At 44.7% G+C, this 15,575-nt stretch overlaps 1 protein-coding gene across 2 annotated transcripts in view; it reads right to left on the bottom strand.

The window, feature by feature from the left end:
• The window catches only part of tcf12 (transcription factor 12), an 84,573-nt gene that overhangs the window by 33,225 nt on the left and 35,773 nt on the right, over nt 1–15,575 (bottom strand). For both annotated transcript variants that reach the window (XM_083759524.1, XM_083759523.1), the window contains 4 exons: nt 12,033–12,132; nt 8,822–8,961; nt 6,579–6,720; nt 4,567–4,637 (listed from right to left, as the gene is read on the bottom strand). In XM_083759524.1, the coding sequence (XP_083615650.1) occupies nt 4,567–4,637; nt 6,579–6,720; nt 8,822–8,961; nt 12,033–12,054 (375 nt within the window). In that variant the 5' untranslated portion in view covers nt 12,055–12,132. The remainder of the gene's footprint in view (nt 1–4,566; nt 4,638–6,578; nt 6,721–8,821; nt 8,962–12,032; nt 12,133–15,575) is intronic.

The following is a 15,575-nucleotide window of genomic DNA, read 5'->3' as shown; positions in this document are numbered from 1 at the left end:
TGCAGATGTTTAACAATAATCTAACTCTTGAGAGCGTAAAATAAAACTATAATAATAGATAGATAATATACTGTAATCCTATAGGCTAAATAATATATTGGAAATGACAAACATAACGTTGGGGGAGGGGGGTCCCCTGGGGGGGGGGGGGGGGGGGGGGGGGGGGGGACATTTGTACTGTGACACTTGGTTGTGCAAACAAACCAAACGCAATTGTCGTGCTCGGACAGACACAGCCAGCCAATGCGTCGGGGGGGGGGGGCACCCGGCATTTGCCCTGTACGTCACGTGGCCAGTCCAGGCACGGTACACCTCACGTCCCTCCATACACCTGAGAGGTGATACCGAGGTCACCACACGTCCCTCCATACACCTGAGAGGTGATACCGAGGTCACCACACGTCCCTCCATACACCTGAGAGGTGATACCGAGGTCAGTCCATTTTAGGACGTCACAACTCCAGAGCTGTACAGGGGAAATGGGAGGATTATACCTCCTCCTAAACTTACAGCGGGATTTCATTTGTTGAAACAAATGCCGGATTAAAGCCTGCAACACATAGCTGTCCCCCCCTCCCGTCCCCCCGTCCCCCCCCTTTAATATTGTCTCAGAGAGCCCAGGGTATTAGGGGTGGATTCCTACTAATTAGGAGAGAGAGAGAGAGAGAGAGAGAGAGAGAGAGAGAGAGAGAGAGAGAGAGAGAGAATACAGAATACAGAGATACAGCGGACCCACAGAGATTTCTCTTGGCGAGTTAATATCAAATTGAGCTGGCAGGGAAACCGTTTGACTTCTGCGTGGGACAGATAGAATGCACTCATTATCAATAATTTGCTTTATTCAGTCTTGATCTCTGAGCTTTAGCCTTTCAATCAACTGAGAGAGAGTGGAGCTGGATGGATGGATGGCTGCTGTCTCTAAAGGGGAGGGCTGCAGCGGCCATTCATTCATTCATTGAATCATTGATTGATTGATTCATTCATTCCAAATGCTTTCATACATTCTCATCCTAATGTTTCTCACTGTCGGATATGGCCCAGACACCTCACTAATGTTTCTCACTGTCGGATATGGCCCAGACACCTCACTAATGTTTCTCACTGTCGGATATGGCCCAGACACCTCACTAATGTTTCTCACTGTTGGATATGGCCCAAACACCTCACTAATGTTTCTCACTGTCGGATATGGCCCAGACACCTCACTAATGTTTCTCACTGTTGGATATGGCCCAAACACCTCACTAATGTTTCTCACTGTTGGATATGGCCCAAACACCTCACTAATGTTTCTCACTGTCGGATATGGCCCAAACACCTCACTAATGTTTCTCACTGTCGGATATGGCCCAGACACCTCACTAATGTTTCTCACTGTCGGATATGGCCCAAAACACCTCACTAATGTTTCTCACTGTTGGATATGGCCCAAACACCTCACTAATGTTTCTCACTGTCGGATATGGCCCAGACACCTCACTAATGTTTCTCACTGTTGGATATGGCCCAGACACCTCACTAATGTTTCTCACTGTTGGATATGGCCCAGACACCTCACTAATGTTTCTCACTGTCGGATATGGCCCAGACACCTCACTAATGTTTCTCACTGTTGGATATGGCCCAGACACCTCACTAATGTTTCTCACTGTTGGATATGGCCCAAACACCTCACTTTTCAGGACATCTTTGTTCCAGTCAATCCAATCTACCCATCAGTGTTAGTCACAAGCTCTTGTTAAAGCTGCTTTGATTGCTTAAAATATTTATAAAACCCACAAAACACAAAAAAAAACACTTATACTGTATATGACAGTGTCATAATAGTATAAAATATGCAGGGCAATCATTCATGAGAAGAAAAAAATAAATACCAAAATACATGCGATGATGCATGTGCAACATTAGATGCTGAAATCAGTCGGAATGCAAAAGGATTCTGCGAAAAAGAGCCTGCCAGATATTCCTTTCTTTTTTTCCCCGAAAGCGAGTCGTTTATAAACAGTGACTTTTGACCCCCCCCCCCTATTATTGTCCTCTGCGGCGACTTCATCTGAATCCCCAAAACGAAACACCACACACACACACACACACACACACACACACAGGGGCCATTTTTCACTGGAATAAACGAAGCCCCGCCCCTTCATCGGCTAGGCTCCCGCGGGCGGCTTAGGTGTGGGGTGTGTGTGGGGGGGAGGGGGGCAATAAGCACGGCCAATTTAAAAGGGGGCGGAGAACAAAAGGGCCCGCAAAGAGCACCCCTGTGGAGTATAGGAGCCACAGCGGTTAGAACCCCCGCCCCCCGCCCCCCCCCCCGAACACAAGCCGACCGTGTCCATTTCACCGCTGCTTTGTCATGCTAATAGAATTGAGTCTGGAAATACAAAAAGACTTAATTTGTGATTATCAAACCCCCACCGCAGCCCACCCACCCACCCCAATGAGCGCACACTTATCTAATATTGGGGGTGTGCGTCGTGCACACCAGTATAAAGGCTCATCTATCTATTTCCCCAAACGCAGTCAACTTTGATCTATACTTTTTGATCTTTTCATCATTATCTACCGTTTGAACGGGAACATTTTCTGTAGGCCACTTTTAAACCCATTCATTGACTCCGGCGTTTAAAAATAATAATTTAAGACCCCAAAATTCACCCAAAATGAACCCGGAAGCAAAATCGGCTATAAAGTTAATCTGGCGATCGTATTTTTAACCCATTTAGACCTGACATCGAAAGAAACCTGTGTTTCTATGTCAGTGGTTCTCAAACCTTTTCATGTCAAGGACCCCCAAAAATTGGCTGCCGACCACCATCTGAAAATATGTTGTTCCAGGGACCCCCCAGAAGCAAAGATTTGAGTTAAAAACGTTCGCTCTGAAAGAATAATATATGTTCAAAGGTTTGCGCCACGTGTTCACGATAAAAAAAATATATAGCAGATCCTCGCTATGAGCTTGTAGATCTGCTATTTTTCAATAGCTAAAGTATAACATAAGGCTTAAAACACCAAAAGGGGTTTGGTTAAGAATATACAGTAACAGGCCTTCTGCCTTCTTAGAGCAGTGGTTCACAAACTTTTTCATGTCAAGGACCCCCAAATTGACACTGATGAGACTGCGGACCACCATTTGAAAAACCATATGCCAGGGACCCCTCATAAGAGAAGATTTTGACGGTTGATTCTCAACCCGTTTAATTTCAAGGATCCCCCATGAGTTTGACATGCATATTAGTCTACAGACCCCCCATGTAATGGCATTTCTATCTCTGAGACCCCCGATTCATATTGTAAAATCAATGCTAATGTACATGTAACTCTGAGAGCGTTCAAATGGAAATTGGTTCCATTTGTACGCTCTCAGAGTCACAGACCCATAAGGGTCCATTTGGTGACAAACTATAATTTAGCTGGGGGCCCCCTGGAACTCCCTCAAGGACCCCTGGTGGTTCCCCACTTTGGGAACCACTGTCTTAGAGAACTGGAAATCTCTTTGTCAAAAAATTGTCGATCATTGTGAGCTTGTAGATCAGAGGTGTTGACCCCCCCCCCCCCCCTCCTCGAGAATATGGACGCTGGGGTTCATATGGTTAACACTACAGGAGATGCATTACAGTACAACATGTCACAAGATACCGATAGGCTTGATTATATTATCCAAACTATATTGTGTGTAATCCATAGGATTTAAAGAGTATTTTACAATGTCCAATTCCCTTCCTTGGAACACTCTTAGTTTAAGCCTACATTTATCCAGGCTTAGACCCAAAAACAACCGCAAATAATATCCTGTGGGTTTTATTTTTATTTTTTAATCAGCATTCAGTATAGCACTTAATTCCCAACATGACCATTGAGGTCACCTTCTTTAGAGAGAGAGAGAGAGAGAGAGAGAGAGAGAGAGAGAGAGAGAGAGAGAGAGAGAGAGAGAGAGAGAGAGAGAGAGAGAGAGAGAGAGAGAGAGAGAGAGAGAGAGAGAGAGAGAGGCCATTATTCTAATGCACTGTGGAACATTTTCCATACCCTAGAAAGGATCAACCTAGTAGAGGGAGGTAGTGTAGGATATTTCCTGTATACTTAATTAATGCTGATGCTAAAAGGGAGCATGCAATTTTATATAGTGAATTGATTCCCCCACATTATAGGCACAACAGTTCTAGGGATGTCCCTATCACGTTTGTTTTCGCTCCCGATCGATGCTCCTGATCTGATATTTATATTTTTTATACAACACTTATGCCATATCACAAACAGTGATGTAAATAGGTTTTCAATATAATGAGTCCCAGGGATGCAGGGATGGTCTTTTAGATGAGTCCAAGGGACATTTTATGAGTCTAGTTTTTATTTGCTGACAAAATTGTCAATATAATTTAGTCTTAGTTTTAGTCATCACAGCTTAGTTTTCATGTAGTTTCCATTGAGTTTTCGTCGGTGAAAAAAGGTAGTCGACGGACATTTTTCGTCTTAGTTTTATTCGACAAAATCAACACTGGGGCTGGCAGGCCTATATATGACAGAATTCCCATTGGAACACACAGCATACAGTACTGTACTCACCGAGGCTAAAGCCTTGCCCAGTGCATCTCCAGTCTGTGAAGTTCCAGTGGTGTTCCCCCGACATGCAGCAGCTAAGAAGACCAAACACAATCATTATTATTAAACCCATAAAAAGAAAATAGTCTTCTAAATCCTAAAAGTTTTCTGAAAAACCTCATTATGCTCAACCTTTTTCATGTCAAGGACCCCAGAATTATCTGTATTTGGCCACCGATCCCCATCTGAAAATATGTTGTTTTTGAGATTTGAGTTAAACGTTCGCTCTAAATGTATTCGAAGATTTGTGTCACATTCTCACGATTTTTCAAAAATAGCAGATCTACAAGCTCGTTTGTTTTGTTTTTGATTTTTTTGTATCTGTATGACCACACCGTGGTGTTAAAAAAAAAGAAGAAGAAAGTATATATAAAAGAAAAAAAAGATCTGCTCTCAGCCACTCTTCAGCCACCACCAGTGTAAATTCTCAATGTCTATTTGATTCGTTCTGTGCCATGTACAGTAGCAAACATTGAACGACTTGTCGGGTATATGTCCGAAACTGTAATCATTCCTTGTTTGAATCCTGAAAGTGAACATACTGTAGTAATACTGTGTCAGGTGAAACTGGCGCTGTCTCCATTGCCCCCCTTTGTTTGCCTTGCCCCTTGTCGCGTTAGAATTAATCATACCTCCCGTTGTTGTCAATCGCATCGAGACTCAGAGTGTTTTGGCTACATCTAGCTACTTCAGCCACATCCGGGATAGCATCCGGTCCGTCGCTAAATGTGCTCCGGTGCTATAAATCGCTGGGCGGTAGGGTTGGGTGACGATACGAATACATCGTCAATCGCGAATATACGAATCCAATCGCAGAATATTTTTATTAGGCGATTTCTCGGGACGATTTAGCCCAATTAACCTGTAAAGTGTGAGCAACATGTGAATCAATTTGGCCCAGCAAAGTAGTAACAGCGGCCGGGTGGAAATCACCTCCTCCGTTATAATGTATGCTCCCACAGTCCCCGCACTCAGCAGCATCGGGCACCGGGGCACGGCACTTTCGGCAGCCGCCAGCCAAAGTAAAGGCTGGGAGCCTGGGAGCTGAGGAAGGCTGTAGCCTACATGTTGTTTAAGCTCCGGAGTCCAGACCCATGCAGTTTAATAATATACAGTCACAACAGAATGCACACTGCTGTCTCGTGTCTCATCACAATCCCAATGCCTCACCCGTGAAGTTGGGGGGGAAAATAAAAAAACTGTCTACTAGTGTTAGTGTATAGGCTCGGGGATCATAATAGCGCTTAGCATTAGCTTAGCGTGTAGCCCCTACTGGTGCTGCAACCCACTGATTGAACTTCATATCCGCCTGTAATCTAAGTTATTTTTATTGACAACGTGAACGAACACCGACACCAGCGCTGCAAAAATAGACAGATCTACAAGCTCTCAACGCGTAGCGAACGGCACTGCAAAAACAGGCAGGACGCGATGCCTTGAGAGCTTGTAGATCAGCAGCAGCCTGGCCGCAGCAGCTTGTGGGCTCCGCTGCTCCGCTCCGAGCCTCCGACTGACCGGTGCGGGGAGGCAAGGGAGCAAGTTACCCTGGCTGCGCAGCTGCGCTGCAGAAACAGACTGATCTACAAGCTCTCAACGCCTAGCGAACGGAGCTGCAAAAACAGGCAGGACGCGGCACCTTGAGAGCTTGTAGATCTGGCTTTTTTGCGACCTGCAGTGAGCTGTTCTCACTTTACTTTTATGACACGAATACATTGTTAATCGGCGAATATTTGTCAGACGATGGGCGGTTGAAAAAAATTGGCATATCGCCCAACCTTACTGGGCGGTATCATTTAATGGATTAAATAACCTCGGGCTAATGATAGCAAAGTGTGTGTATGGGGGCTGGTGGGGGGGGGGGGGGTGGTGGAAACTCCTTCTCTTAAAGTCAACGCTGATGGTGGCACAAGCTAATTAACTTCCTTTATGCTAACAGCTAGCTGCAATAAAAGAGTAAACATGCTGTTAGAACATACCCATGACCCCGTCGGTGGTGTTGACAGATGGGGTGTGCGTTGCAGAGACGAACGGTGACGTGCTGGCATTGCTCCGGTGGAAGCTGGACATGGGAGGAAGACTGGCGTTGATGTCTGGAGAGCCCGAGTGTGGAGGGTAGTTCTGAAAGAGATGTGGAAATTACCTTTATTAGAAAAAGTGCCCCTCGGGGCACAGATCTCCACCAGGGCAGTACAGGTTGTGGCCTCCTGGTGGCGCTATAATAAGCCATTGTGAAAAGGGTGCTGTTTCTTCTTACGGATAATTGGATAATTGGAGCCATTTTATTCCAAAAATGTGTTTTGCAAAAGTCCACCTGTTGGTGGCGCTATAACAGGCCAATGTGAAAAGGGTGGGATATACTCCTCTGCCTAGTAGAAACGTCTGTGAAATTGCACGCTGCGTTCATGATTTGAGGCTGTTTGTTCAAAATGGGCCAATCCTGTAAACTTTGAAAGCCATTCTTAGTCAATCAGGATGAAATATGAAATATTGGACAGATCTGTCTTAAGCACTTGACTATAGAGATACTATGTAACGGTTTGCGGGATTTTTGGACAGAATCTGGTGGAGTAATGTAAAAAAAAATGTGTTTTACAAATGTCGGCCTCCTGGTGGCGCTATAACAGGCCGTTTTGGAAAGATTAGGGCAGAGGTTCATTGTTGGCATCCAGGGAGTGTGTGTGCAAAGTTTGGCATCCACCGGGTTAACAGTGCAGGAGATTAGCTGGTAAGGGACGGACGGACGGACGGACACACACAGGGACGGACGGAGTGCAAAACATACTCTCTCCCCATGCCTTCGGCCTGGTGGAGACAATAATGGGCTTTTGAGTGTGTGGAGGGAAAAAAATCCAAGTGCCTTGACATGTTAGTGCCTTGACATGCTAAAGAGTATCTATCAATAAAGACAAAAAGCCACAAAAAAAAATTCTTTAATATGGAGTGCTGTGATTTTTGTATTTCTTCCAGTTTTTCATGTGTTTGTCTTCATTAGACCCCTTGGTGTGGTTGTTATGTGCAATGATGTCCTCCCTTTGTATTTAGGGTTTCTTGCTGGAGGCTGAAACCTTAGACAGTCAAACGTGCCAATAAAAAACAAGCCCAAATTGATTAAATCAATTAATTACCAGCTGCATTATTATGATCTGCGGGGGTCCGCTATAACTGCCTCTGCCTCCGCTGTTATTTGATCCCTCAATGTCGTAACTGTTCTATTAGTTGGCTCTGGGACTGGTTGAAACCACTGCAATCATGGCTAATGGCTGGGAAGGAGCGTCAAAGTGCGTGGCAGGCGAAATAGCCAATGCGAACTATCTAATCGTAATACTCTAACTATTGTCGAAGAACAATATTGATGTAACTAAGAGATTCGCTGAGTGAGCTATATTCTATATACAGAGATTTAGAAGGAATAAGCAAAATCATGAGGCGACAATTCCTCCTCCTTCAGTCCGCTGTTTCTCTTCTCCTGAGGAGATCACACTGTGCAGTGGGCGGTGGCTTCCAGGCGTGCGTGTGTGTGTGTGTGTGTGTGTGTGTGTGTGTGTGTGTGTGTGTGTGTGTGTGTGTGTGTGCAATCAAAAGTATGTAGTGACAGAAATAAGCAAACCAGGCAAGCAACTGTGAATGAATCCACGTTAGGCTGGAAATGCAGGCTTGGCAACACTCAGCAGAAAGATCTCCGGTCATCTACCGGTCGCAAGTTTCCCAAGTGAATATTGACCTGCCGCCACTACATGGCAGCTGGTAAAAACAGTGATATAGTGACATCACAATATCATCCCCTCCCCTAACCCCTCCCACTTTATCATACTACAACAACAGTTCAGGTGGATCACCTTCACCACCCATCAGGCAAACCAGGCATACTTAATGAACTGGTGGGCGTGTCCAAATAAAAACAACAAACATAAAAACAACAAACAACAAATACTGTACACTTATTTTTGGAAAGAAATGTCTTCCTCCTATTACAATAATGTTTTAAAAATCACAGCACTCCATCTTTAAAAATAAATCTACGAGCTCAAAAACGTTGCTTGGCACCACGTTTTGAGCTTTGGATGTGCTGCTTTTGATGCTTTAGTGTCACGCTCTATTCGAACCTCCGGGTTTACCGACGGTGGGCAGCAGCTATATTTCACCACAGCGCCACCTGATCCGAGCGCCTCACATTCAATATTTCTCCTGTGCGTGTGTGTGTGCGTGCGTGCGTGCTCACCAGTCTGTCGTGTGAGTGCAGGTTGCTGTAGTTTCCTGACTGTGGCATGTGAGATGAAGACCCTCCCAGCATTCCACTGTAGCTGGGCTGGCTGATCCCATTGGACGAGTTCCACGGGTCAGAGGAATTGTGGGTCCCATCTAATGAACGACAAACACATCAGTTAAATAAATAAATAAATAAATAAATAAATAAATAAATAAATAAATAAATAAATAAATAAATAAATAAATAAATAAATAAATAAATAAATAAATAAATAAATAAATAAATAAATAAATAAATAAATAAATAAATAAATAAATAAGACTCTGTCAGGTCACAGGGATGGAAACCTCATATGTTCAAAACTACTACTTTTGATTGATAATGTTTTTTATTTGACAGTAGGCAAACAAAATCAATACAAGTCAATACAAAAACGATTACTTTGCGGACAGGTTAAATTGCGAAAAGCACACACAATAAAAGTTGAAATAATTATGGAGATAAGCAGCAACTACTGCAACGACATCACAAATTCAAGATGTCGGTGCTCAAAGAGAACTGAAGCAAAACAAGAAATAGCTTGTCCTCGGGTAAGAAGTTGATCCAGCTGCACTGGGTGGTGACATCTTGTTTAGGCAAACAAGGCTGAGTGAACGTGGTGGTTGTAATGCACAACGACCGAGCAAATTGAAAATGGGTTCCGTTCTTACATTCATAGCATATGGACAAGATGACAGACGTTGTGTTAACACACTTAGGATGAGGCTAGATTCGAACAAAATGTCTTTTCTGAAAAACACCATGTTTCTGTGTCAGTGCTTCTCAAACTTTTCATGTCAAGGACCCACAAGAAAATAAGATGTAATTGGCCGCATCTGAAAATATGTTGTTTCAGGGACCCCCTCCCCCGGAAGCAAAACTATGAATTAAACGTTCATTTTCGCTATTTGTTTACAAAAAAAAGCAGATCTACAAACTTGTAGCGCAGCACTCGGTGCCATGCTACGAACTTGTAGAACTGCTATTTTTCAACAGCAAAAGTTTAAAAGAATGGCTAAAGTGGTTAAACGCGACACAGATGCGTTCCCGTCCTAGTTGGGTTAATTCAATCAGTCAATTTCAGCTCTGACATTTATTTCAGACATGCTCTAGTATGAGTCTGCCTGTGCTAAAAAAAAGTGGACAAGTGGACAAGAGATCTAGTATAAATAACTGGAATGAAGTAATTTCACATAAAGTAATTTCACACATGCAGAAAATCGCAGTGCAACGCTTTGTGAGCTTGTAGATCGGCTATTTTCAGCAAGTCTCAGTAATCAGTCATTACGACAGTCATCAAGACCCGACAAAATACATTTTAGTCGACTAAATCAAATGTAGATTTAGTCGACTTAAAATCTCATGACATTTAGTCGACTAAAACTAGACATTCCAGGTGACTAAAATATGACTAAAACTAAATTAAACCTATTCAAGAGATTACGACTGAGAAATTTGCTGTAAAAAACAACACTGGTTGCAGGGCGTCCATGTTAAATTAAGTAAACCAGAGAACACCGTTTTGGTCTAAACACAACCCCCCCCCCCCCCCCCCCCCCCCCCTTCCTACTTCTGATAATAAGTATAACCTCCCAAATCCCAACATGGTCTGGCTTCCCCCCCCCCCCTTCCCCCTCCTATCTCGAGGTCGTGGAAGGAAGGAATAATACTTGTGTGGCTTTTGGGGACTGAAACATGAGTCTCGTGTCCTGTGCACGCACGCACGCTCACACGCACGCATGCATGCACACAGATAACACACAAGGCCTCTGCTATTCTTTTATGACCTGGAAGTCAGACTGTACACAAAGACATAATACCAGCCTGCATATAAATATATATTTATATATGTGTAACCCAGTTTACATAGTGGAGAAACAATTCAATCTGTCTGGCCGCATCAGAGAACTAGGCTACCAAGTCATTTAATATGGTTACAAAGCTGTACAGCAGAACGGTGCAATACAGTTACTCCGCTCCCAAAAAAAGCATGTCATTACTGTCCCTGTGTACAGTACAATAAAGGCTGGACAAATAGTTTCTAAACATCACATAAAGGCATCATCCTCCATGCCGTTTCACCTAGTTCTGTATCTGAGGTTCAGTAAAGGTGATTTGAACGACTACAGTAATATATTAGTTGGTTCTCTCAAACCTTTTCATGTCCAAGGACAGTGTTGTTGATTTTGTCGACTAAAACTATCGACTACCTTTCTTCACTGACGAAAACTAAATGGAAAGTAAGCTATGATGACTAAAACTAAGACTAAATATAATTTCGTCAAAAAAGAATAACTAAACTAAAAAAGTCCGCCTCAATGTCTTAATTATTTTCTCCGAATGCAATTATCTCGGATTCTCTTCCCAGATTCAGCTTTTAATCAAAACAAGCTTTATTCATGGCCGATAAGTCACTGATCACAGTCACAAGATGTATGTTTCGGTTTGCGGGCATTCCTTTTCAGTTTTATGATCCGGTCGAGAGCGGATGATGATATTGTTGTAGTCATGTTGTAGTCATGTTGTAGTTCTGTAGTCATCAGGCTGGTCCCATCAATCTGGAACTTCCTTTCCCTCAAACCGATCCCCCCCCCCCCCCCCCCCAAACAAAAAAAGCTGCAGGCTACGAGAGAACGAGGAACGCTTTTATTGTTATTTGTCCGGTTTGAGGAAAAGAAAATTCCATGTTGATGGTTGACTACAAAACAATGACTACAAACATGATGTAACGATATCATCTGCTCCCGCACGGATCACACGGCAATTTTGTTACACAGACCAGGCTTTCCTCCCGAGTTGGAAAGCCTGGTGACATGAGATTACCCGTTACATAGCCATAAATTCACTTCCTGACTCTCGGCTTCCGAGAAACTAAGGGCAGATTCATACTCCTATTTTACAGCTGTAGTGCCAAAGCTTCCAGCTTGCAGATCTGCTACTTTGATGCGTGACGCTGCATGTAGTTCGATCAAGTCGGGCGTTGTTTCTATGTTGCTCTGGAGAGGGAAGTCTGGAACACTCTGGTGGAGCTGTTGCCCCCGCAACCCGACTACGGATAAGCGGTTGCCGATGGATGGATGGATGGATGAAAGAGGTTTCTGCGCAGACAGCAACGTAATATACAGTAGCAGCAGTATCAGCAGATAATATAACCCAGGATGCAAAAACAATCTAAATTACTCACCGAAAAAAGTGCTTGCAAACATACTGCTGGAGGGTTTAGGCGACGAGTAGGAGGGCGAGTCTCTGTTGAAGTCTTCCGAGTTGGGAGACGGCGCGTACACCTGCCGCGAGACAAAACAAAAAGAAATATTAGCAACATACAGTATGGAACCGCAAGGCTTTCTGTGCTGGGCTCGTTCGTCAGTGCAGAAGAAGAGGCATTTGCTATAGCGCCAAAGTCGAAAAACGCTCACAACTTGTGAGCTTGTAGATCGGCTATTTTCAGCATGTGTAAAATCGGCCGTTACGATGGCATCAAGGCCCGACAAAATACAGTGCAGTGCCCGGTGTCGAGTCGGTCGGACCCACGGTTGTCCAGAACCGCCCCAGAAAGGCCTCTGCCTCTGGCCATTCTGACGTCTGCATAGACTCCATATTTGGGCATGCCTGGCAAAGAACTCCATATATGGGCATAAAAGAGACACAGACATAATATCTGGGTGGGGGCATTCATCCAACTTGCATCGTTTCAACGGGCACCGCCGTAGAGTCCCCACAGGCAAATCTTTGAATATATATTCTTTCAGAGCGAACGTTTTTAACTCAAATCTTTGCTACTGGAAGGGTCCCTGGAACAACATATATTCCGATGGAGGTCGGCGGCCAAATACAGATAATTTTGGGGCTCCTTGAAATGTAATAGTTTGAGAATCACTGACTGTCAGGATTTAGAAGACATTTGTAGAATCTCATCTCAGGTGGAAATGGGTTTAAATGGTTAATCAGCGCTTGTGTAAACTCAACCCCCGGAGAGGAGCACACAGACTCGCAACACATTTGTGATATTCCAGCAAAATTATGCAGATTTATGCAGTACTGAGGGCATAGAAATAGAAATACATGTGGTCTCCCATAAGTATCCATGCATAAGCAAAAAAAAAATCACGAACGCAAACACAACCGCATGTGTGCAAGCACATGCGCACACGCACGCACGCACACACACACACACACTTTAATGACTGTGGAAAAGGCAGTGAGTCTCTCAAACAGAAGCGCTGGGTTTAAGGCTCATGCAGAGAGAGAGGTGGATTATCAGGAGGTATTTGCATTTCAGATCATCTGGGCATCTAATGGAAGCATAATGACGACGGGCCACTCACTCACACACACTTTCACAACTAATTACAGCAGCAGCAGCACTGGAAGGGGAAAAATACAGACGGCTTTTTGCCTTTATTTTTCTACTTGCCGAAGCTGGTGGCTGGTGAGGGAAAAGGGAGCAAAAAAAAAAAGAAAGCACAAAGACCACGCTGTTGTACAGCTGTGTGTGTGTGTGTGTGTGTGTGTGTGTGTGTGGATCTAGATGGGAGGATCAAAGCCACTAGAGGCCAAACACCAGTGATGTGGTCTCTGTGACTTCATCCAGTCCAGATGGAGGGAGCGAGTGTGGGTGGGAGAGAGAGAGAGAGAGAGACAGAGAGAGAGTAGAGGATAGAGTAAATACATACAGACAGACAGCACCAGGCCCGTAATACGTCGCCATGTAGCATAAATCACAAGCAGGACCTGCTGCCCAGATCTCGCCTGCCTGCCTGCCTGTCTGTCTGTCTGTCTGTCTGTCTGTCTGTCTGACTGACTGATTGATTCATTTTTTAAATAGCAGATGCACATTTGTGCGGGGTGCTAGTCCTATAAGCACAGCTTTGTGTGTGTTTGCAGCACGGAATGTGACGATTTGATTGGCATGATGATGATGAGAGCGCCCCTCACTTCACAGGAGTGTGATCTTTGCCAGGGGTGAAGCAGCCTGCAGAATTGGTGTTAAGGGCATTGCAAACGTGAAGCGAGGAACGCAGGCGTTGTTGCCTGGATCAACACAGGTCTCCTCCAGGTCTGTTGAAGAGGGGCGCAACAACGCAAGCGTAAAAAAAAAGCTAAACAGAATCCAGGTCTGGTGAGTCGCGCACAACAAATTCACGAGACCGCGCTCACGTAAATACGCTTGTGTTGTCGCACCGCGACTTCTCCGAGCAAAAATGCAGGTCTCATTGAAAATGAACTATACAGTAGGCGCGTTTTATCGCTCCCCGTTTGCAAGGCTCTTTAAACTGTTTGTAATGTGGATTCTGTGAGTTGAAATGGGACAATGATGACTTATGATATTCTGCACTGTTTAATATTATGTTATGTCTTTTATTTTTTTTTATTTTTTTTTAGATATTTTTTTGCGGCTTACGCCTTTATTGATTTTTTAAGGGATAGAAAGTAGGCTGACAGGAAACGGGAGAGAGATGGGGGGATGACATGCGGTAAAGGCCGTGTCGGGTCCGTGAGTCGAACCCGCGGCACACCGCGACTGGATCACCAGTCCGGTGCCCAGACCGTTACGCTACGGCCTGGGCCTATGTTATGTCTTTTAACACAATCAGAGCCGGGATTTCTTTTCAAAATAGAAGCTCGGGGTACCGGGCAGATGTGGCAGCTTTTACTCTGAAAGCCGGGGGGCTTCCGTTCCGTACAAAAACCGGGAGGCATACTGTTGCTTGCTTACCTTACGATGATTACTATCGAGTCTCTCTAGAAGCGTTAATATTCCGTGGGCGAGAGGCATGTTGAAGTCATAAATGAAGACAGAAGTATAGCCATCTGGTCAAAACCACGGAGAGCTCCCTAGATTACGCACAGCGAGCCTTTACAGAGGTTTATACTTGGGGGGTGCAAGCTGCTTTTCTTCCCGCGCCAATTAACACCACCAACAAATCATGACAGGAAAGGTGCAGTGCAACCAAAAAACATGAAGTAGAATTCAATCTCACCGACAGACGCACGCACGCACGCACGCGCAAGCACGTGCACGCACACGCACACGCACACGCACACGCACACACACGCACACACACACAAACACACACACACACACACACACACACACACACACACACACACACACGCTTAATATCTCTCCAGAACTCCAGTCAGCTCTCTAAGCTTGACATTTAGGGCAGTCGGGTTGCTTGCTGAGCGAGCAGTATGTACTGTAGCGACGTTGTTGTGTGTAATGCAAAGCAACCCCTCTCTCTCTCTCCTGCATCACACATGTGACCTGGGCTGGCAGGACTTCTGTGGTGATCCCAGCAACCCTCAATGGGCAGCATATGGCAGTGCATCATGCTAATTATCCTCTTTTAGGGCTAACCAGTCAAAGCATTAATAAACCCCCGCCACACACACACACACACACACACACACACACACACACACACACACACACACACACACACACACACACACACACACACACACACACACACACACACACACACACACACACACACACACACCTCTTCCTTTCTGAAAGAGAGCCGGCCACGCGTGGCTTTTTTTTCCTCCCTCCTTTTCACAACAAGGACATTCATTAAAGAGCCGTCACTCACGAGCGCGCCGAGTCCAGAGTCAACACAACAACACAGTGACTGACTCTATACTGTCAGCTTGTTGTTTGAGGACGGACGGACAGACGTGCTATTTTCTCAAAACATCCCCTTTGTGCAGCGAGTACACA

Source organism: Protomyctophum parallelum (assembly GCF_964188405.1).
Source record: "Protomyctophum parallelum genome assembly, chromosome: 2".
NCBI classification, from domain to species: Eukaryota; Metazoa; Chordata; class Actinopteri; order Myctophiformes; family Myctophidae; genus Protomyctophum; species Protomyctophum parallelum.
Note: the sequence above shows the minus strand (reverse complement) of the source record. Positions and strands in the feature narration are given on the sequence as shown.